The sequence below is a fragment of the Lontra canadensis genome, unplaced genomic scaffold (genome assembly GCF_010015895.1).
Source record: "Lontra canadensis isolate GAN:19392208 unplaced genomic scaffold, GSC_riverotter_1.0 scaffold6, whole genome shotgun sequence".
In the NCBI taxonomy this organism is placed as follows: Eukaryota; Metazoa; Chordata; class Mammalia; order Carnivora; family Mustelidae; genus Lontra; species Lontra canadensis.
In genome coordinates this window covers 28,804,624-28,827,398 of record NW_022631000.1, presented here as the reverse complement: position 1 = coordinate 28,827,398, position 22,775 = coordinate 28,804,624, and the positions used below count along the sequence as shown (strand labels likewise).

At 34.8% G+C, this 22,775-nt stretch overlaps 1 protein-coding gene across 6 annotated transcripts in view; it reads right to left on the bottom strand.

The window, feature by feature from the left end:
- The window catches only part of RNF13 (ring finger protein 13), a 157,063-nt gene that overhangs the window by 20,055 nt on the left and 114,233 nt on the right, over positions 1–22,775 (bottom strand). For all 6 annotated transcript variants that reach the window (XM_032852467.1, XM_032852466.1, XM_032852468.1 and 3 more), the window contains one exon: positions 17,907–18,000. In XM_032852467.1, the coding sequence (XP_032708358.1) occupies positions 17,907–18,000 (94 nt within the window). The remainder of the gene's footprint in view (positions 1–17,906; positions 18,001–22,775) is intronic.

Below are 22,775 nucleotides of genomic sequence, written 5' to 3'. Positions count from 1 at the left end.
CACTAGACCTGCCTTACAAGAAATGCTGTAGAGTCCTACAAGATGAAGCAAAATAACAATAAAAAGCAACACAAAACCACATGAAAATAAAAAATTCCCTTGTAAAAGCAAATATACAAATATAGAATCCTATGATAGTGAAATTTCAGTGAATAAGTCACATAAAAATCTGATGTAGAATTTTTTTAAAGTGTAAGAAGTAATTATAAAATCAATGTCAATGGATAATATGCAATATAAAAGCAACCTGTGTAATCAACAAAATGGGAGAAGACAGAGATTTGGATTGGTTTTTATACATGATTGAAGTTATCAGTTTAGAACAGATTACATAACTAAGGTATTTTGTGTGATTGCAATGATAATCACAAAGGAAATATTGATAAAGTAGACACAAAGGGAAATGAGAAATTAAAACGTGTCACTACACTTACAGAAGGCCAACAAAATACAAATGAAGACACCAAGAGAGGGAAAGAGACACACAAAAAAACTACAAGACAGGAAACAAACCAAATGGCAATAGTAAGTCCTCTCCATCAGTAATTACTTTAAATGTAAATGCACTAACTGCACCAATTAAAGATAGATTGGCTGAATGTTTGTTTGTTTTTAAACCAAGATCAACTATATGTTGTCCAAAAAGACAATCATTTTAAATCTAAGGATATATATAGGGTAGAAGTGAGAGATGGAAAAAGATAATTCTATGCCGATGGGAGTCTAAAGATAGCAGAGGTGGCCACAATTATATCTGACAAAATGGAATTTAAGATAAAAACTGTCACAAGAGACAAGGACACTATAATAATAGAGGGTCAATTCACTAGTAAGACACAGCAATTATAAATATATATGGAACCTAACATTAGAGCACCAAATATATGAAGCAAACATGACTAAAGGGAGAAAGAGACAGCAATACAATAGTAGTAGAAACAATACCTCACTTTCAGATATGGATAGAACTACCACACAGTTCAATAAGGAAACAGAGGATGTGAACAACACTATAGACCAATAACAAAAACAGACATAGTATAGAACATTCCACAATCAGTAACAGCGGAATATATATTCTCCTGAAGAGTACCCGGAACATTCTCCAAGACAGACCACACGCTAGGCCACAAAATAAATATTAACAAATTTAAAAAGATTGAAATCATACAGACTACCTTTTCCAACACAAGGGAATGAAACTAGCAATTAATTGAAGGAAATCAGGAAAATCCATAAATATGTGGAAACTCAGCAGTGTACTCTTAAATAACTAGTGGGTCAAAAAAGAAATCACTAAGAAAATTAGAAAATATTTAGAGACAAATGAAAATGAAGACACAACATACTAAAATTTATGGGGTGCAGCAAAAGCAGTACAAAGGAAAATTTATAGCAGTAAGACCTTACATTTAAAGAAGGAAGATCTAAAATCAACAAACTAACCTAACATCTCAAGGAACTAGAAAAGAGTAAACTAAACTCAAGGTTAGCAGAAGGATGGAAATACTAAAGATTACAGCAGAAATAATGAAACAATAAAAAGGGAAAAAATCAGTGAAAAGAGTCAGCTTACTGAAAAGAGCATCAAAATGGACAAACCATTAGCTAGAATGAGATTTATAGCTAAAATTATAAATGAAATAGGAGATATTACAACTGATTCACAAAAATAAAAAGGATTTAAAGAGAATTCTATGAATATAGGCCAACAAAGTGGATAACCAAGAAAATAAGGATAAACTCCTAGAATTGTACAAACTATCAAGACTGAATCATGAAGAAATTTTTAAAAATCTTAACAGACCTATAACTAGTGAAGAAATTGAAGCAGTATTCAAAAACCTCCCAACAAAGAACAGCCTAAAACTAGATGCTTTAACTATTAAATTCTACCAGACATATAAAGAATAACACCAATCCTCAGTCTTCCAAAGAATCTAAGAGGAGGAAATACTTTCAAACTCATTCTCAGATCAACATTACCCTGAAACCAAAACCAAAGACACAGAAAATCACAAACCAAGTTCCCTGATGAATATTGACTCAGAAATTCCAAACAAAATAATCTCAAACCAAATTCAATACATTAAAAGGATCATACACTACAACCAAGTGAAATTAATACAGGAATGCAAGGATGGTTTGACATATGAAAAATCAATGTAATATACCATATTAACAAAATGAAGGAGAGAAGACATGATCATCTCAATGCAGATACAGCATCTGACAAAATTCAGTACACTTCCATGACTTAAAAAAAGAACAAATAGGGGCACCTGGGTGGCTCAGTGGGTTAAGCATCTGCCTTCAGCTCAGGTCATGATCCCAGGGTCCTGGGATTGAGCCCCACATCGGGCTCTCTGCTCAGTGGGGAGCCTGCTCCCCGCCCCCCGCCTGCCTCTCTGTCAACTTGTGACCTCTGTGAAATAAATAAAATCTTTAAAAAAAAAAAAACCAGAACAAATAAACTACCTCAACATAATAAATTAAACCATATATTAAAGGCTTACAGCTAACATCACAAGCAGCGAGGAAAGACTAAAAACATTTCCTCTTAAGATCAAGAAGAGGTCAAGGATGTCCATGCCTTCCAAGGCTATTCAACAAAGAACTGAAGTTCTAATCAAAGGAATTGGACAAGAAAAACAAAGAAAAGGAATACAAACTTGAAAGGAAGAGGAAAAATTATCTGAATTTGCAAATGACTTGACCTTACATGTGGAAAGCCATAAGGATTTCCAAGAAGAACTGTTAGAATACATAAACTCAGCAAAGTTATAGGATACAAAATAACCAAAAATGAGTTGTTTTTCTAGACATTACCAGTGATCAATCTGAAAAGGAAACTAAGAAAATCCCATTTATTAAATAGTTAGGAATAAGCTTAACCAAGAAGTTTAAAGACTTATACACTGAAAACTACAAAACACCACTTAAAGAAATTTTTAAAAGTTACAAATAAATGGAAAACTATCTTGTGCTCACAGACTGAAAGACTTAGTGTTGTTAAAATACTCACACCATCCCAAGTAATCTAGATTCAACCAATGTCCATCAAAATCCCAATGGCATTTTTTTACAGCTATAGGGCAAAAAAAGAAAAATCCTGAAATTCATATGGAATCTCATGGAACACCAAATGGCTACAACAATCTTGAAAAAGAAGAAATGGAGGCCTCAGTACAAAGGCACAGTTATTAAGTAATTAAGACAGTGTATATGGACATAAAGATGGATATATAAGGCAAAAGAAAAAGAGTGCCTAGAAATAAACCCTTGCACATGTGGCCAAATGATTTTTGGCTAGGGTGCCAAGACCTCAATGGGGAAAGGTCAGTCTCTTTGATAAATGGTGATGAGGAAACTAAATTTCTACACGTGAAAGAATGAAGTCAGACCTATATATAAAAATGAACTCAAAATGGATTAAATACCTAAAAGTAAGATCTAAACTCTTAACAAAAAATATATGGAAAAAACTTTAGGACACTGGATTTGGCAGTGGTTTCTTGGATATGACCCCAAAAGCACAGGCAACAAAATAATAGACAAATTTTTTTTTTTTAATTAAAACAGATTTTAAAACTTCCACCTGTCAAAGGAAACAATCAAAAAGTGAAAAGGCAACATACAGAATGGAAGAAAATAACTGCAAATCATGTATCTGAAAAGTTATTATCCAAAAAATATATATGGAACTTCTACAACTCAGCAGTGGCAACAAAAATAACCCAATTAAGAACTGAGTAAAGAACCTGAATAGACATTTCCCTAAAGAAGATAAAAAAATGGCTAAAAAGTGCATAAAAAGCTACTCAGTATCACTAATCAAAACCATGAGAGAGCCCCTTCACACCAACCAGAAAAGGTAGTATCAAAAGAACAGAAACCAAATGTTAGAAGAATGTAGAAAAGTTGGAAGTGTTATGCATGGTTGGTGGAAATGTAAAATGGCACAGTCATTATTGAAAACAGTACCTAAAATTTTCCTAAAAAAAAAAAATTAAGAATAGAATTATTACATCATCTGACAATCCCAACTCTTAGTATATGCCCAAAAGAATTCAAAGTAGAGTCTCAAAAAGATATCTGCATACCCATGTACCTAGTAGCATTACTCACAATTGCAAAGAGGTAAAAGCAACCCAAATGTCCATCAACAGTTGCAAGAATAAAGAAAAGATGGTATATACATACAATGGAATATTATGCAGCCTTTAAAATAAAGAAGGAAATTCTGGCACATGCTATAACATGGATATAACATGGATAAATCTAGAGGACATATGAAGCAAAATAAGTCAGTCACAGAAGGACAAATATATGATTTTACTCATATGCAGAATCTAAAGTATTCAAAAAATATAAACAGAAGGTAGAAGGAAGAGTGGTTACCAAAAACTGGGAGGACTGGAGAAGGGAAATAAGTACTTAATGAGTGTAGTTTCTGTGTTACAAGATTAAAATGTTTTAGACATCTATAATACAACAATATATTTAACATTGTTGAATAACAGGCTTAAAAATGGTTATGATAGTAAATTTAACATTATGTGTTTTTTAACCATGATAAAAAAAGATTGAAGCACACACACGAAAGTGGAGGTAAAAACACTTTCTCAGAAAAACAGAAGTTGAAGGAATTTGTTGCCAGTAGATCTGTCTTGCAAGAAATGTTAAAATAAGTTCTACAGAGAGAAGAAAAAGGACTTAAGTCAGAAATTCAAATATGTATAGAGGAAGAGTACTAGAGAAGGAATAAATTAAGGTAAAATACTTTCATTTTAAAAAATATTTATCTGAGAAAAAGAGAGAGAGAATAAGCAGTGAGAAGGGGCAGAGGGAAAGGGAGAAACAGACTCCCCAGTGAGCAGGGAGCCCGAAGCAGCTCTGGATCCTAGGATCCTGAGATTATGACCTGGGCTAAAGACAGATGTTTAACTGACTGAGCCACCGAAGCTTCTCCATTTTTATCATTCTTAATTGATCTAACAGATAACAGTTTGTTCAAAATAATAGTAGAAACAATTATGCAGTTATATATGCATATCTAAATGTTTATATATGCTTATGTATACATGAATGACAGCAATGATACAAGGGATGGAGAGGCAAATAAATTAGGAATATTTTGTTATAATGTACTTCACTACTGTGAAGCAGTACATTGTTACTTAAAAGTTAGTTGTAAATGTATAGTGCAAACTGGGAAACCACTAGACAAAAATAAAGAAGTGTAATTAATATACTAACATAGGAGAGAAAATGCTCAATTGAAACCACAAAAGGCAGAAAAGGAATGGAAGACAAAAATAGGAAAAAAGAAAGAAGGCAAAAATAAAAAATACAGTAACGAAATGGTAGATACTAATCCAACTGCATCAATAATCACTTCAAATGTCAGTGGTCTAAATACATCAACTAAAAGATTTTCAGAGTGGTTCAAAAACAAGGGAGAGCCAATTATGTGTGGTCTACAGGAAACCCATTTTAAATATAAAGACATTGATTAAAAGTAAAAGATGGAGAAAGGAATACCATGCCACTTTAGTTTAATGTTTGTGTCCACCCAAAATTCTTACGTTGAAGCCTCATCCCCAGCATAATGATACTTGGCGCTTCAGGATGTGATTAAGTCATAAGGGTGGAGGCTTCACAAATGGTATTAGTGACTTTATAAGAGACCCCAGAGAGCTCCTTTGCTCCTTCTGTCATATGACGACACAGTGAGAAGACAACTGTCTACAAACTAGACATCAAATCTGCAGGCACATAGATCTTGGACTTCCCAGGCTCCATAACTGTGTAAAATAAGTATTTGTTGTTTAAGCCACTCTCTCTATAGTATTTTTGTCATAGTAGCTTGAAAAGACTAAAACACATGCTACTAACACCAATAAAAAGCAGAGTAGCTAAATTTCAGAGCAATTTCAGAGCATGGAACGTTATCAGAGATAAAAAGGGGCATTTTATAATGATAATGGGCTCAATACTCCAAGAAGACACAACAATTCTTAATGTGTATATGTGTAAAAACAGAGCACAAAATACCTAAGGCAAAAAATGATGTAACTGCAAGGAAAACAAATAAATCCATTATTATAGTTGGAGACTTCAACACCCCTCTATTAAAAAGGGATGGATCCAATAAGGAGAAAATCAGTAAGGATATAGTTGAACTCTAAAGCCATCAAATCACCGGGATATAACTGACATATAGACTACATCATCCAACTAGAAGCAGAATATATAGTCTTTCCAAGCTCACATGGGACATTCACCAAGACAGACCACACTCTAAGCCCTAAAACACACCTGAAGAAATTTAAAAGAAATCACGTGATGTCTGCTCTCAAACACAACTTAATAAAACAAGAAATCAGTATCAGAAAGTGGGCTAGAAAATCCCCAAATACCTGGAGATTAAACACACTTCTAAATAATGCATGCATTAAAGGAGAAACCTCAAGAGAAATTTTTAAATATTTCTAACTCCAATGAAGATCATAAATACAACAAAAAATTGTGGTATGCAGTGAGGGCAATGCTTAGAGGGAAAGTTATAGCCCTGGATAGATATCTATATATCTATATATAGATCTATATATAGATAACTATATATCTATAGACATATAGATTTTAGATCTATATATAGATATAGATTATTGATTTTAGATCTTCTTACACACACACACATATCTATATCTATATATCTCTATAGATCTCTATAGATATAGATGTGTGTGTGTGTGTGTGTGTGTGTAAGAAAAGAAGATCTAAAATCAATAATTTAAGTTTTCACGTTAGGAAACTAGAAAACAGAGGAAATTAAATCCAAAGAAAGTACAAGAAAGGGAATAAAAATACTATTTTATTTTATTGTAGAAATCAACGAAATTGCAAATAGGAAATCAGCAGAGAAAATCAATGAAACAAAAAGCTGGTTCTTTGAAAAGATCAGTAAGTCTCTAGCCAAGCTTAGAAAAAATGAGAAAAAGCACAAATTACTAATATCAGAAATGAAAAAAGGGTCATTACTACTGATTCCATGAATATTAAAGGCTAATGAATAATGTGAACAACTCTACGCCCACAAATTTGATGGCAATAAAATGGACTAATTCTTTGAAAGAATCTAACAAAACTCAAACAAGGAGAAACAGTCTCAGTAGACTTGTAACTGTTTAAAAAACTGAATCAATAACTAATAACATACCAAAACAGAAAGCATCAGACCCAGATAGTCTCATGGGTGAATTCTACCAAACATTTAAAGAGGAGATATCAAGTCTTTATCATTTCTTCCAGAAAACAGAATCAGAGGGAATACTTCCTAATTTACTCTATGAAATCAGCATCGCCCTAATACAAAAACCAAAGACATTATAAGAAAGTAAAACTATTCTCTCTCATGAACACAGGTGATATTTTCTCAATAAAATATTAGTAAACTGAATCCAACGTGCTTGAAAAAATTATATAGACCATGACCAAAGTGGGATTCCCAACTAGATCATAGATTCAATGCAATCTCCAACCCCAGCTTTTTTTTTCTTTCTTGGATATTGACAAACTTATTCAAAAGTTTATATGGAAGGGCAAAAGGCCAGAACAGCCAACATAATAATGAAGAAGAAGAAAGCCGAAGGACTAATACTACACTACTTCAAGACTTACATGGCTACAATAATCAGTATAGTATGGAATTGGTGGAAGAATAAATATAAACAGGACAGACTAGACGAATCAGAAGCAGACAAATATAGTCAACCACTCTTTGATAACAGTGCAAAGGAGAGAGGACAGTCTTTTTAACAAATGGTGCCAGAACAACTGGACATGCCAAAAAAATGAATCTAGAAAAAAGAGAACCTATCAATATGATAAAGAGCATTTTTGAAAATCACACAACTAATATCATACTCAGTGGTGAATGACCAAAAGTTTTCCTTCTTAGATGAGGAACAGAAAAGGATGCACATTTTCACCACTGCTATTCAACATTATCAAAGAGCATTACTACTAGAGCAGTTAGACCAGAAAGCAAAGGAACCCATATTGGAAAAAAGTAAAACTACATCTATTTATAGAAGACATGACCCTAAATATAGAAAATCCCAAAGAATCCATAAGAAAGCTAATAAAGTGGGTGCCTGCGTGGCTCACTTGGTTAAGCGATTGCCTTTGGCTCAGGTCAGGATCCCCGAGTCCTGGGATCAAGACCTGCATCAGGCTCCTCGCTCCGCAGGGAGTCTTCCTCTGTCCTTCTCCCTTCTCATGCCCTCACTTGCTTTCTCAAATAAATAAATAAAATCTTAAAAAAAAAAAAAAAAGAAAGAAAGAAAGAAAGAAAGCTAATAGGGTCAATAAATTCAGCAGTTGAAGGTTACAAGATTATATAAAAATCAGTTGGGTTCCTATACACTGGCAATGAACAATCCAAAAAGGAAATTAAGAAATCAATTCCATTTGCAATAGATCTAAAAGAATAAAATACCTAGGAAAATGTTTAACAAATGAAGTGAAAGACTTGTACACTGAAAAATATAAGACACTAATGAAAGAAATTAAAGACGACCTAAATAAATAGACTATCCATGTTCATGAATTGAAAGGCTTTATATTAAGATGATAATAATACTCTAAGCAATCTACAAATTCAATATAATCCCTATCAAAATTCCAACAACCTTTTTTGAAGATATGGAAAATGTGATCCTCAAATTCAAATATAATTGCAAGGGATCCTGAATATCTGAAACAGTCTGGAAAAAGAAAAAAAGTTGTAGGACTCATTTCCCAGTTCAAAATATACTGCAAATCTAAAGGAATCAAAACAATGTAGTACTGGCATAAGGACAGACATACAAACCAATAGAAGAGACTGGAGAGTCTAGAAATAAATCCATACCTGTGGCCAATATTTGTGACAAGGGTGAAAGATCATTCAATAACAAAAGACTCTCTTCAACAAATGGGGCTGAGACTACTGCATTTCCATGCACAATATATATAAAAAACTTGGAGCCCTATCTCACACTATATATAAAAATTAACTAAAAAATACAGAGAAATCAGAACACTGTACTGCTGCTTGGAATGTAAAATAGTGTAGCGGCTATAGAAGACAATATGGGCAGTTCCACAGAAAGTTACACACAGAATTTCCAAATGACCCAGCAATACCACACTTCGGTATGTACTCAAAAGAACGGAATTCAGGAACTCAAACATAAACTTTTACAACAATTTTCACTGCAGCATTATTCACAATAGTCAAAAAGTAGAAGCAACCCACAAGTCTACTTTCACCAGAAACTTTGCAGGCCAGAACAGAGTGGCAGGATATATTCAAAGAGCTGAAAGAAGGAAAAACAAAAACAAAACTCCAGCCAAGAATACTCTATCCAGCAAGGCTATCTTTCAGAAGAGAAGGAGAGAAATGGTTTCCTAGATAAACAGAAGTTAAAGGAATTCATCACCATTAAACCAGTGCTATGAGAAATGTTAAAGGGAACTCTTTGAGTGAAAAGATCATAAGTAGGAGTGTGTCTACAAAAATCAGTCAAGAGATTCAGAAAATAAAAGGATGTAAATTTTGATACCATATCCCTAAAAAAGGTATAGGAGTACAAAAGAGGAAGGAGTAAAGAATGGGTTGAAACTTAAGCAGTCATAAACTTAATATAGATCGCTATATGCAAAAGATGTTATACACAAACCTAATGATAACCACAAATCATAAATCGGTAACTGGTATGCAAAAAATAAAGAAACCCAAATATATCACTAAACCAGCCATCTGTGAGAGAAGAGAACAAAAAAGAAAAGAGAAGAATTATAAAAACAACCACAGGGGCGCCTGGGTGGCTCAGTGGGTTAAGCCGCTGCCTTCGGCTCAGGTCATGATCTCGGGGTCCTGGGATCGAGTCCCACATCGGGCTCTCTGCTTAGCGGGGAGCCTGCTTCCCTCTCTCTCTCTGCCTGCCTCTCTGTCTGCTTGTGATCTCTCTCTGTCAAATAAATAAAATCTTAAAAAAAAAAAAAATTAAAAAAAAAAAAACAACAACCATAAAACAAGTAACAAAATGGCAGTAAGTACCTACCTATCAATAATTACTTTGAATATAAATGGACTAAACACGCCAATCCAAAAGTGACAGAATGGATAAAAAGCAAAACCCATCTATATGCTGCCTACAAGAGACTCACTTCAGACCTAAAGACACATGTAGATGGAAAGAAAAAGGATGGAAAAGCATTTACCATGCAAATGGAAGTGAAAAAAAGCCAGGGTAACAATACTTGGACAGAATAGACTTTAAAACAAAGACTGTAACAAGGGACAAAGAAGGACACTATATCATTATAAAGGGAACAATCCAACAAGAAGATACAACAACTGCAAATAGTTATGCATCCAACATGGGAGCACCCAAATACATAAAGCAGATAATAAAAACATAAAGGAACTAATTGATAGTAATACAATAACAGGTGACTTTAACACCCCACTTATATGAATGGATAAATCATCCGAACAGATTTTTAAAAAAAGAGAGAGAAACAGTGGCTTGGAATGATACATTGGACCAGATGGATCTAACATATATATTCAGAACATCCCATCCTAAAACATCAAAGGACACATTCTTTTCAAGTGTACATGGAACATTCTCCAGAACAGATCACATATGAGGCCAAAACCAAGTCTCAATAAATTAAAAAAAAGACTGAAGTAATACCTTGCATCTTTTCTGACCACAGTGTAAAACTAGAAAGCAACCAGAAGAAAAAATCTGGAAAGGGCACAAATACATGGAGGTTAAGTAACATGCCACTGAACAATGAACGGGTCAACCAAGAATCAAAGAGGAAATAAAAATACATGGAGAGAAATGAAAATGAAAACACAGTGGTCCAAAAATCTTTGGGATGCAGTAAAAGCCATTATGAGACATAAGTGTATAGCAATATAGGCCTACCTCAAGAAGCAAGAAAAATCTCAAACTAACTTTACATGTGAAGGAGCTAGAAAAAGAACAAACAAAACTCAAAATCAGCAGAAGGAAGAAAATAATAAAGATTAGGACAGAAATAAATAAAATAGAAACTAAAAAACCAATAGAACAGATTGATGAAACCAGGAGTTCGTTCTGATAAACCTTTAGACAGACTCATCAGAGAGAGAGAGAGAGAAACAGAAATGACAGAGGAGAAATAACAACCAAAATCAGAGAAATACAAAGGGTTATAAGAGAAAATTATGAAAAAGTATATGCCAACAAATTGGATAACCTAGAACAGATGATTACTAGAAACAAAGTCTTCCAAAATGAGGAAGAAATAGAAAATGTGAACAAAGCGATTAACAGGAATGGAATGGAATTAGTAATCAAAAACTCCCAACGAACCAAAGTCCAGGACCAGATGGCTTCACAGGTGAATTCTACAAAACATTTTATTTCATTTTAAGATTTATTTGAAGAGGGGAGAAAGAGTCTCAAAGAGATTCTGCAACGAATGCAAAGCCAGACATGGGACTCAATCTCACGACCCTGAGATCACAACCTGAGCAAAAACGAAGAATCGGCCACTTAATTGACTATATCACTCAGGTCCCCTATGGAATTTTTTAAAGAACAGTTAATACCCAATTCTTATCAAACTATTCCAAAAAATAAGAGGAAGAAAAGCTTCCAAATTTTTCATTTTGTAAGGTCAAAATTATCCTGATACCAAAACCAGTTAAGTACACCACAAAAAAAAGAGAACTATAGGCCAGTATCTCTGATGAACACAGATACTAAAATCTGCAACAAAAATATTAGGAAACCAAATCCAACATATATTAAAATAAAATCATTCACCACGATCAAGTGGGCTTTATTCCCAGGATGCAAAGGTGGCTTTATATTCACAAATCAGCCAACTTGATATATCATATCAATAAAAGGATTGGGCGCCTGGGTGGCTCAGTGGGGTAAGCCTCTGCTGTCACCTCAGGTCATGATCTCAGGGTCCTGGGATCAAGTCCCGCATCGGGCTCTCTGCTCAGCAGGAAGCCTACTTCCTCCTCTCTCTCTCTCTCTCTCTCTCTGCCTGCCTCTCTTCCTACTTGTGATCTCTGTCAAATAAATAAATAAAATCTTTTAAAAAATAAAAAATAAAAGGATAAAAAATATATGATGATTCCAATATTTCATGCAGAAAACTCTATCATGGATAAAAACTACATGATGATTTCAATTTTTCATGCAGAAAAGGCATGACAAAATACAACATCCATTCATGATAAAAAAAAAAAACCCTCAACAAAGTAGGTTCAGAGGGAACATACACCAACAAATTAAAGGCAAAATATGAAAAACCCACAACTAACATCATATATAACAGGGAAAAGGGGTGTTCACAAGGATGTCCATTCTCACTACTTTTATTCAACATTGTACTAGATGTCCTAGCCACAGCTAGGATAACAAAGAGAAATAAAAGACATCCAAATTGGTAAGAAAGAAGTAAAACTTTAACTACTTGCAGATGACATGATACTATTATATAGAGAACCCTAAGACTCCACCAAAAATCTACTAGAATAAATGAATTCGGTATGGTTGCAAGATAGAAAATCAATATACAGGGGCGCCTGGGTGGCTCAGTGGGTTTGGCCTCTGCCTTCGGCTCAAGTCATGATCCTGGGGTCCTGGGATCGAGCCCCGCATCGGGCTCTCTGCTCAGCGGGGGGCCTGCTTCCCTCTCTCTCTCTGTGCCTGCCTCTCTACTTGTGATCTCTGTCAAATAAATAAATAAAAATCTTTAAAAAAAATCAATATACAGAAATCCATTGCATTTCTATATACTAATAATGAAGCTGTAGAAAGAGAAATTAAGAAAATAATCCCATTTACAACTGCACCCAAAATAAAATACCTAGGAACAATCTTAACCCAGAAAGAGAAAGACCTTACTCTGAAAACTATAAAACATTGATTTAAAAAAATTGAAGATGACACAAAGAAATGGCAAGATATTCCATGCTCATGGATTGGAAGAAAAAATATTGTTATAATGTCCATACCACCCAATCTATTATTTAATGTAATCCCTATCAAAATACCAACAGCACTTTTCACAAAACTAGAACAAACAATCCTAAAATTTGTATGGAACCACAAAAAGACCCCAAATAGCCAAAGGAATCTTGAAAAAGAAGAACAAACCTGGAGGTATAACAATCCTGAATTACAAGATATAGTACAAAGCTATAGTAATCAAAACAGTACGGTACTGGCACAAAAACAGACACATAGATCAAAAGTATGGAATGGAAATAAACCCAGAAATAAAACGATGATTATATGGTCAAATAATCTTTGACAAAGGAAACAAAAACATCCAATGAGAAAAAGACAGTCTCTTCAACAAATGGTGTTGGGAAAACTGGGACAGCCGCATGCAAAAGAATGAAATTGGATCACTTTCTTACATCATACACAAAAATAAACTCAAAATGAATTAAGGACCTAAATGTAAGACCTGAAACCATAAAAATCCTAGAAGAGAACACAGGGAGTAATTTCTCTGACATTGGCTATAGAAATGTTTTCCTAGATATGTCTCTTGAGGCAATGGAAACAGAAGCAAAAATAAACTATCAGGGTATAATAAAATCAAAAAGCTTCTGCACAGCGAAGGAATCAACAAAGCTAAAAGGCAACCTACTAATGGAAGAAGATATTTTCAAATGGCATATCCAATAAAGGGTTAATATCCAAAGTATATAAAGAACTTACAAAAATTCAATGCCCACTATAAAAGAAAATAAATCCAAAAAAACCCCTCAATGTCCAAAAAACAAATAATGCAATTAAAAATGGGCAGAAGACATGAACAGACATTCCTCCAAAAAAGATATACAGATGACCAACAGATACATGAAAAATCCTCAACATCACTTATCATCAGAGAAATTCAAGTCAAAAGTAATGAGATATCACCTTACACCTGTCAGAATGGTTAAACTCAACAACACAAGAAACAACAGGTGTTTGAGAGGATGTAGAGCAAGAGGAACCCTGTTGCACTAATGGTGGGAATGCAAACTGATGCAGCCACTCTGGAAAACAGTATGGAGTTTCCTCAAAAAGTTAAAAATAGAGCTACCCTAAATCCAGCACTCAGACTAATGGATATTAACCCAAAGAAGACAAAAACACTAATTCAAAGGGATACATGCACCCCAATGTTTTTAGCAGCATTATTAACACCAACCAAGATATGGAAGCTGCTCAACTGTCCAACAGTTAATAAATGGATTAAGAAAATGTGGTGTATATATACAATGAAATACTATTCAGCCATAAAAAAAAGAATGAAATCTTCCCTTTTGCAACAACACAGATGGAGCTAGGGAGCATAATGCTAAACAAAAGAAATCAGAGAAAGACAAATACTGTATGATTTTACTCACAGATGGAATTTACGAAACAAACGAGCAAAGGTGGGGAAAAGAGAGAAAGGCAAACCAAGAAACAGACTCCTAACTATAGAGAACAAACAGAGGGTTAACCAGAGGGGAGGATGGTGGGGAGATCGGTGAAATAGGTGATAGGAATTCAGAAGTGCACTTGTCATGATGAACAATGGGTGATAAAAAAACTTTAAAAAAATGCAATTCAAAAATAGGAAAAAATTCAATCATATTGTTTTGGAATGAATATACAGATGGTAAAACCTAATAGAAAGACAATGAAATAATTATCATAAGCCTGGATGACTACTTCCAGTGAGGCAAGTATTATGATCCAGAAGGGTACACAGTAGTTTCTGGTGCACCAGTCATGTTCTGTTTCTTGAACTAGATGGTTCCAGAAATATGTATCTTAGACACTTTTTGTATACATTCACATTAAAAAAAAAACCCAGGATGATAAGGATAAAACACCAGTCCACACAGATGAATACAGCTAGAGAAAAACATAGATATGTTGACTGGTTCATAACCATAAACCCAACAGGGAGGTTTGGGCTGTCAGGTTATCATATTATATTTCCCTGGTCCATCTGCACAATTACTCTCCTAGAAATATTTTATACCTTTCTGTTCTGAAACCTCCAGCATCTCCCCTCCCATCCTCATCTTCAGTTATTGTTTCCCACTTCCCTGAGAAAAATGGAAGTAGAGAAAATTTCCACAGACCTACCACCATAAATACCCATCTCCCAGAATTTTTTTTTTAAGATTTTATTTATTTATTTGACAGACAGAGATCACAAGTAGGCAGAGAAGCAGGCAGAGAGAGATGAAGGGAAGCAGGCTCCCCATTTGAGCAGAGAACCCGATGCGGGGGTTGGTTCCCAGGACCCTGGGATCACGACCTGAGCCAAAGGCAGGGGCTTAACCCACTGAGCCACCCAGGCGCCCCATGTCCCAGAATTTTGCACCCATATATTCTACCTTCCATCAGGGCTCAGCTCTCCATGCTACCATCCTAAGGCTAGTCTACCTATTTGTGTACCAGATCCCATTCCTTCTTGCCTTCTCAAAGACAGTATGACAGCTACTCTCCCATCTGTCACTCATGTCATCAATTTCCTTCAGTAAACGTGCTGTTATTTCTTAACCCAATGTCTCTACCAGTTGCTACCACATTTCTTCCACTTTTAGTTAAATTTCTGTTTAAAGTTGTTTGCAATTACTGGCTCTGATCCTTCTCCTTCCATTCTCTCCTAAGCCCACCACAATCTCGGGTTTTTTCCTGTCAAAACTGCTCATCAAGATAATAACTTCTAATGGCCAACTGTTGGCTTCATCTTCCTTATTTATCAGGAGATTGTGACACAGGTTATATCACTTTTTGCTCTTTTACAGATTTGCATCACTTTGGTTTTTGGTAAAGCACTCTCTTCTGATGTTCCCCTTATATAACTGGCCATTCCTGCTCCGTCTCCACTGCTAGCTGATTCCTCTTCTTCCTTACTTAATGTTAGAATCTCCCAAATATGTCTTTGGTATTCTTCCATACACCTATACTCATTCTCTTGGTACCGTCATTCAAGACTCATGATTTAAATACATCTTTATGCAACACCTCCAGTTCAGATCTGTCTCTTAAACTCTAGACTCATTATAATGTCTATAAGACATCTGAGATTCCACAGGTCCAAAACTTACTTGCCCAATTTTCCCCCAAAACCCACTCCACCACTTATTAACCATCCTTATCTCTATTTTAAGGCAATGCCATTGCTAAAACCAAAAATTCTGGTGTCATCCTTGTTTTCTCTCCCCCAACTAGTCCATTAATAAATACAGTGTATTCCATCTTCCAAACATATGAATTTAACATTTTCTTTAATTTAAAATTAATTTAAATTTTAGGAATTTAAGATTTTCTTCACCTCCCCCACTGCTACCACTCAGTCTAACCCACATTCATATCTCACTTGGATTACTGCAATGGCCTCTTATCTGGTCTCTCTGCATATACAAACCCTTGACCCTCTATACCCTACTCTTAACATAGCAGCAGAAAGACCCTTTTTTTGTTTTGCTTTGTTTTGTTTACAGATTTTATTTTTTTGACAGACAGAGATCACAAGTAGGCAGAGAGGCAGGCACAGAGAGAGAGAGGAGGAAGCAGACTCCCCGCTGAGCAGAGAGCCCGATTCGGGGCTTGATCCCAGGACCCTGAGACCATGACCTGAGCCGAAGGCAGAGGCTTAACCCACTGAACCACCCAGGTGCCCCCGAAAGACCCTTTTAACATTTAATTACATATTACCTTTCCCCCACTCAAAATCCTATAATGGCTACTCATCTTACTCAGATAAAAAACCGACTATATATGCCTAGGACAATACCACCTTTCTAAACTTTTTTTTTCTGGGTTTAGGAAGCATAAAAATAAACACAAAATGGAGTTTAAAAAAGTGATTCCTAAAGCCAGTCCTTAAACCACTTCTGGCCTGTGAATGACTTTTACGTACTCCACAGTGAATGAGGACAGTGCAGTACATTTTTATAAATGTCTCTGTTTATTCCTTTTAACATGTGGCTTTTCCTATTTTTTGGTTAATGTTATATTTTTAATCAAATAACAGTTATTGTAAATGGAAGGTTTTTAAAACACATTATTACTTGGAAAATAAAATTTTGGCAGAACTAAATTCTAATGCCTTCCCCATTTCTCCTCTCTATGCATTTTTTCTGAATTAAAAAACAGAATACTTTTCATGGTATATGGAATTGAAAAGTCTGGGACTACTAGCCAAAAGGATTTAACAAGCATGTACTAAAGCACAGGCAGGAGAAATTATACTGACTAGATTATTAGACCCCTCCCCAGCTCTATCAGGACTGGCTGTGTGACATTATAATTTTTTGCCTCTCTGATCCTCTATTTCCTCATCCATAATGCCCATTAAAGTATCCATTTCATAGAAATATGAAAATTAAATGAGACGATATATTTAAAATATATTGACATATATAATAGATAGCCACATGTGTATTTAGTTAACGTAACACTATTAACTTTGTATTTAAATAGTGGTATATGGTGGGAGAGAGAAGGAGGGTTAGTGGGAGTAGATCATATTAATGCACAGAAGTATTTTATCTACTTAGGTTGAGAACTGCTGACGCCTGGTGATAATAAAAAGCATTTAGGCCAGTTTCATTATTGTTTGTAAATTCTCTGCCGACCACTTACCTCCTTCTTGCCTTCACCAGCATACACCACAGCAAAAAAAACCCATCTTCCACATTCACTCACTATTAACAGAGTATTAGGCATAGTATATTGCAAGGACTCAGAAGGCAGTATTAGAGTGAGGTCATCATGGATTCTTAAATAAACGAATGGTGATTATTTAGAAAATTAAAATATTCACTTGACCTTTTTTGAATTTATGTACGGGGAGTTTCTTAAGTTGATCTTTACGAAGTCTGTTTCTTCTAGCTCTATGTCTGTCCTGGACGAATTTTGTGATCTAAAGATAAAAAAAAGAAATCAGACATTAAACATGCAAATGGAAAATGACCATTACAATAATAGACATGTTTCTGGATAACTGCTGCAAATCAATTCAATTTACTTAAACCCTAATTGCAATATCATTAATTGAAGCACTAATTACATAAGTACATAGTTTACCTCAAATTATCCCTTGAATTTTTAATCATTCACCTAAGGTTTTTTTTGTTCATTTTGTTTTGTTTTGTTTTTAAAGATTTTATTTATTTGACAGAGAGAGATCACAAGTAGGCAGAGAGAGGCAGAGAGAGGAAGGGAAGCAGGCTCCCCACCTAGCAGAGAGCCCGATGCAGGGCTCAATCCCAGGACCCTGGGGTCATGACCTGAGCAGAAGGCAGAGGCTTTTACCCACTGAGCCACCCAGGTGCCCCTCACCTAAGTTATCTTTATCTACTCTAACAGAAACATTATGAATAACACAGAACTATTTGTTTGCAAATATAAATGATAGACCACAAGTTACAAAGACTCCACTGGATCAAGAAGGCAGAGTTGAAATTCCTGTAAGTTACAAACTAATAAAATTTTCAAACATACATTTATTAGTCACTGCACTTTCAGTTGTAGCAGCAAACTGAATAGAAGTACTATAGAACACTGTATTATGAATACTCAGGAATGCTGGATAAAATATACAAAATATTTTCAAATATAAGTGACTGTGCTTTCAAGAATGCAAAGGAAGTCTACAGGACAGAGCCAAATGCCAAAAGTGACATCCATAAAAAGAAAATTTTGATAAACTTGACTGTGTCAATAAGGACTTCTATCCTCAAAAGACACTTAAAAAATAAAAGACAAACCACAGAATGAGAAAAAATACTTGCAAATTCCATATTTGATAAGGGATTTGTATCAGAATTTATGAAGAACTCAAAAACAATAAAAAACAAGCAACCCAACAGAAAACAAATGGACAAAATATCTGAATAAACAGTTTACCAGGAGACAAATGCATGGCAAATAAGCATTGGAAGAGATACTCAACATAATTAGTCAAGGAGAAATGTCAATTCAAATCACAAATGCCACTATACACCTATGAGAACGACTAAAATTAAAAAGACTAACTATATCAAGTGTTGGCAATGAAGTGGAGGAACTGTCATTATGATACACTACTGTTATAACCACTTTGGAATGCTGGTGTTTTTTTATAACTTTAAACACACATTTACCATATGACTCAATCACCCCACTTCTACTTATATGTACCCAATAGAAATGAAAGTACGAATCAATATAACAACTTGTACACAAATGTCCATGTCAGCTTTATTGTAATATCCAAAAACCAGAAACAACCCAAATGCCTGTCAAAAGGTAAATGGATAAACAAAACTGTGATTTATTTATACAATCAAAGAGAACTGAGTTAAAAAAAAATCAATATACTCAATATATGAATCTCAAAATAATTATCCTGAAAGAAGACAGACACAGAAGAGTACATAATATATAATTCTATGTGTATAAAGCTGAAAAAAATGCAAACTAATCTATAGTGACCAAAAGCTGATCTGTGCCTAGGGATGGGGCTAGGAAAAGGATGAGGACATGAAGGTGTGAGAGGGAGTGCTGGAGAGGATGTGGAGAAAGGAGAACCCTCTTAAACTGTTGGTGGAAATGCAAACTGGTGCAGCCACTCTCGAAATCAGTATGGAGGTTTCCAAAAAAGTTAAAAACAGAGGTACCCTATGATCCAGCATTGGCACTACTAGGTTTTTATCCATAGGATAGGATTTTATCCATAGGATACAAACATAATGATATGAAGGGGAACCTGCACCCCAATGTCCACAATAGCCAAAATATGGAAAGAGCCCAGATGTCCATCAACAGATGATTGGATAAAGAAGATGGAATATATATGTGTATACACACACACACACACACACACACACCCCAATATTACTCTGCCATCAAAAAGAATAAAATCTTGTCACTGGCAACAACATAGATGGAACTAGAAGGTATTATGCTAAGTGAAATAAGTCAGAGAAAGACAAATACCATATGATTTCACACATACATGGAATTTAAGAAACAAAACAGATGAACATAGGAGTAGTGAAGAAAAAATAAAGATGGAAAATTGAGAGCGAGGCAAACCATAAGAGATGCTGTACTCTAGGAAACAAAATGTGGGTGGATGGAGGGGAGGGGGGAAATGGAAGGGATAATTGGGTGATGGACATTAAGGAAGGCACTTGTAATGAGCACCAGCTGTTATACGCAACTGATGAATCACCAAATTCTACCTCTGAAACTAATGAAAAAAATAAAAAGCAGAAATCCAGGAGATAGAGAAAAAAAAAAAAGGATGAAAGTGAAGACTTTAGAATGTAACTTCCACCAGAATCTAGGCTACTTTACACAAGGCATTTTTACCTATTTGGTTCACTGATGAATCTTTGGACCCCAAAGCAGTGCATCATAGATGTAAAATACTTGTTGAATGAAAGGAACAAGAGAAAACACTCAAGGTCTACTTCTTTGAAAGATAAAACAGGTAAACTTCTGATAACACTGTGAAAGGCATGGACAAATATGAATAAAGAGAACTCATTTCACATATAGTGTAAATTCTCTTTAAAAAACAGAAATTCTCTTTAAATGGTTATGTGAGTGGCACTTGATTCCAGACAAGGCACTTGAAAACAGATAAAATAGACATTTCTTAGAAATATAATTTAGGGGGCACCTGGGTGGCTCAGTCAGATAAGCATCTGACTCTTGATTTCAGCTCAGGTCATGATCTCAGGGCTGTGAGATCGAGCCCTGCATCAGGCTCCACACTGGGCGTGGTAGTAGAAAAAGCAGACAACCATCTATCTGAATGTCCAGATGACTATGAGAAAAGTCAACAGACCTAGATTATTTTGTAAACAACCTTCACCAAAAACTAATATATAATCCCAACTCTATCAAAAACTATTTTATGAAACAGAAAATAAGGGTTATTAGTTTTATGGGTCTAGTTTTATCTTGTCTAGTTAGTTATTTGTAACTGCTTATAAGTGGACCCATGCAGTTCAAACCCATGTTGCTCAAGGGTCAACTGTATGGTAAAATAACATTAAACTTACTATCTTAACCATTTTTAAGTGTATGGTTCTGTGGCATTAAGTACATTCACATTACTGTGCTACCATCACTGCCACATATCCATAAAACTCTTTTCATCTTGCAAAACTGAAACCCTGTACTCATTGAACAGTAATTCCCTACCCTACCTCCCTACATCCCCTGGCAACTACCATTCTACTTTCTGTCTCTGAATCTGACTACTCTAGATATCCCATATAAATAAAATCGTACAGTACTGGTTCTTTCATGACTAGCTTTTTTCAAGTGAATATGTCTTTAAGGTTCATCCACATTGTACATGTATTAGAATTCCCTTCCTTTTTGAAGCTAACATTCCATTGTATGTCTATACCATATTTTGTTTATCTGAAAACCCATTTTATTCATGCATTGATGGACAATTTGGTTGCTTCCACCTTTGGGTATTGGAAATAATGCTATTATGAACAAAGGTATACAAATATCTGTCCAACTCTGTCTTCAAATCTTTTGGTTATATACCCAAAGTGGAATTGCTGGATATGATAACTTAATTTTTTCTACAGCACCTGCTCCATGTGCTAATGGATTGTCCAGTTTGATGTGAAGACTATTCTAGGAGTGCCTAGGTGGCTTAGTAAGTTAACATCCAACTCTTGATTTCAGCTCAGGTTATGATCTCAGGGTTGCGAGATTGGGCCCTACTGGGTATGGAGTTGGCTTAAGGGTCTCTCCCTCTCCCCCTCCTCTCTCAATCCTATCTCCCTCCCTCCCTAAAAAAACAAAACTAAATAATTCCATTAAAAAAAAAAAAGATTATTCTGGTCCCATAATACTAAAACTTTCCCTTACCTGGATATTCAGAATGCTAATATTTTATTTAGGATTTTTGCATCTATGTACAAGTGTAGAACTAAATGATCCATATTAGAAATCAGAGTAATCCAAAATGTAAAGACAAAATTTATACATGATAATCAAATACAAGGATTTTTAAAATTTACAAAATAATGTAATCCCACATAGAGTAAAAGAGAAAAAAAAACAATGATCATTACAACAGGTAAAAGATATATAATTCAGTACCCATTCATCATTAAATAAGGAAAAAGAAAATTTTTATTTCTAATCCTTATACAGTCTTTTTTTTCTCAGTTTACCAGAAAAGACAGCATAATGTTAAATAGGAGGTTCAACAATAAGTAGCATTTTTTGTTGTTTCTGACTTTCAAGTAGTCTTCTAATAAATTAACCATTTAATGATGTTCATTTTTAGTTTTCAGTCAATAATCTTTATTGATTTAAGGGTATTTACATCTACTCCTACTCTGCCAAGGGCATTTTTTTGTTATTCTTTCTATTCTTTTTTCTACACTAAAAACCTAAGGGACTCAATAAGTTCAAATTACCAGAGTAGAATTCAGCAAGTTTGTAGATACAAGATTAATATATAAAAATGATGTCCAGTGTCTAAATCTTGGTTTCTAAATATAACTCTTCAATAAAAAAAACCAGGGCTCCTTGGAGAAATGTCTAATTTTAGGGGTGGAGCAAGAAAATATAAGATGAATCTGAAGCTTCTTATAGCACCAGATACTAAAGAAGTGCTTAGAAAAACTAAAGGATGGATCAAATGAAAGGGACACATGACCCAGCTTGACA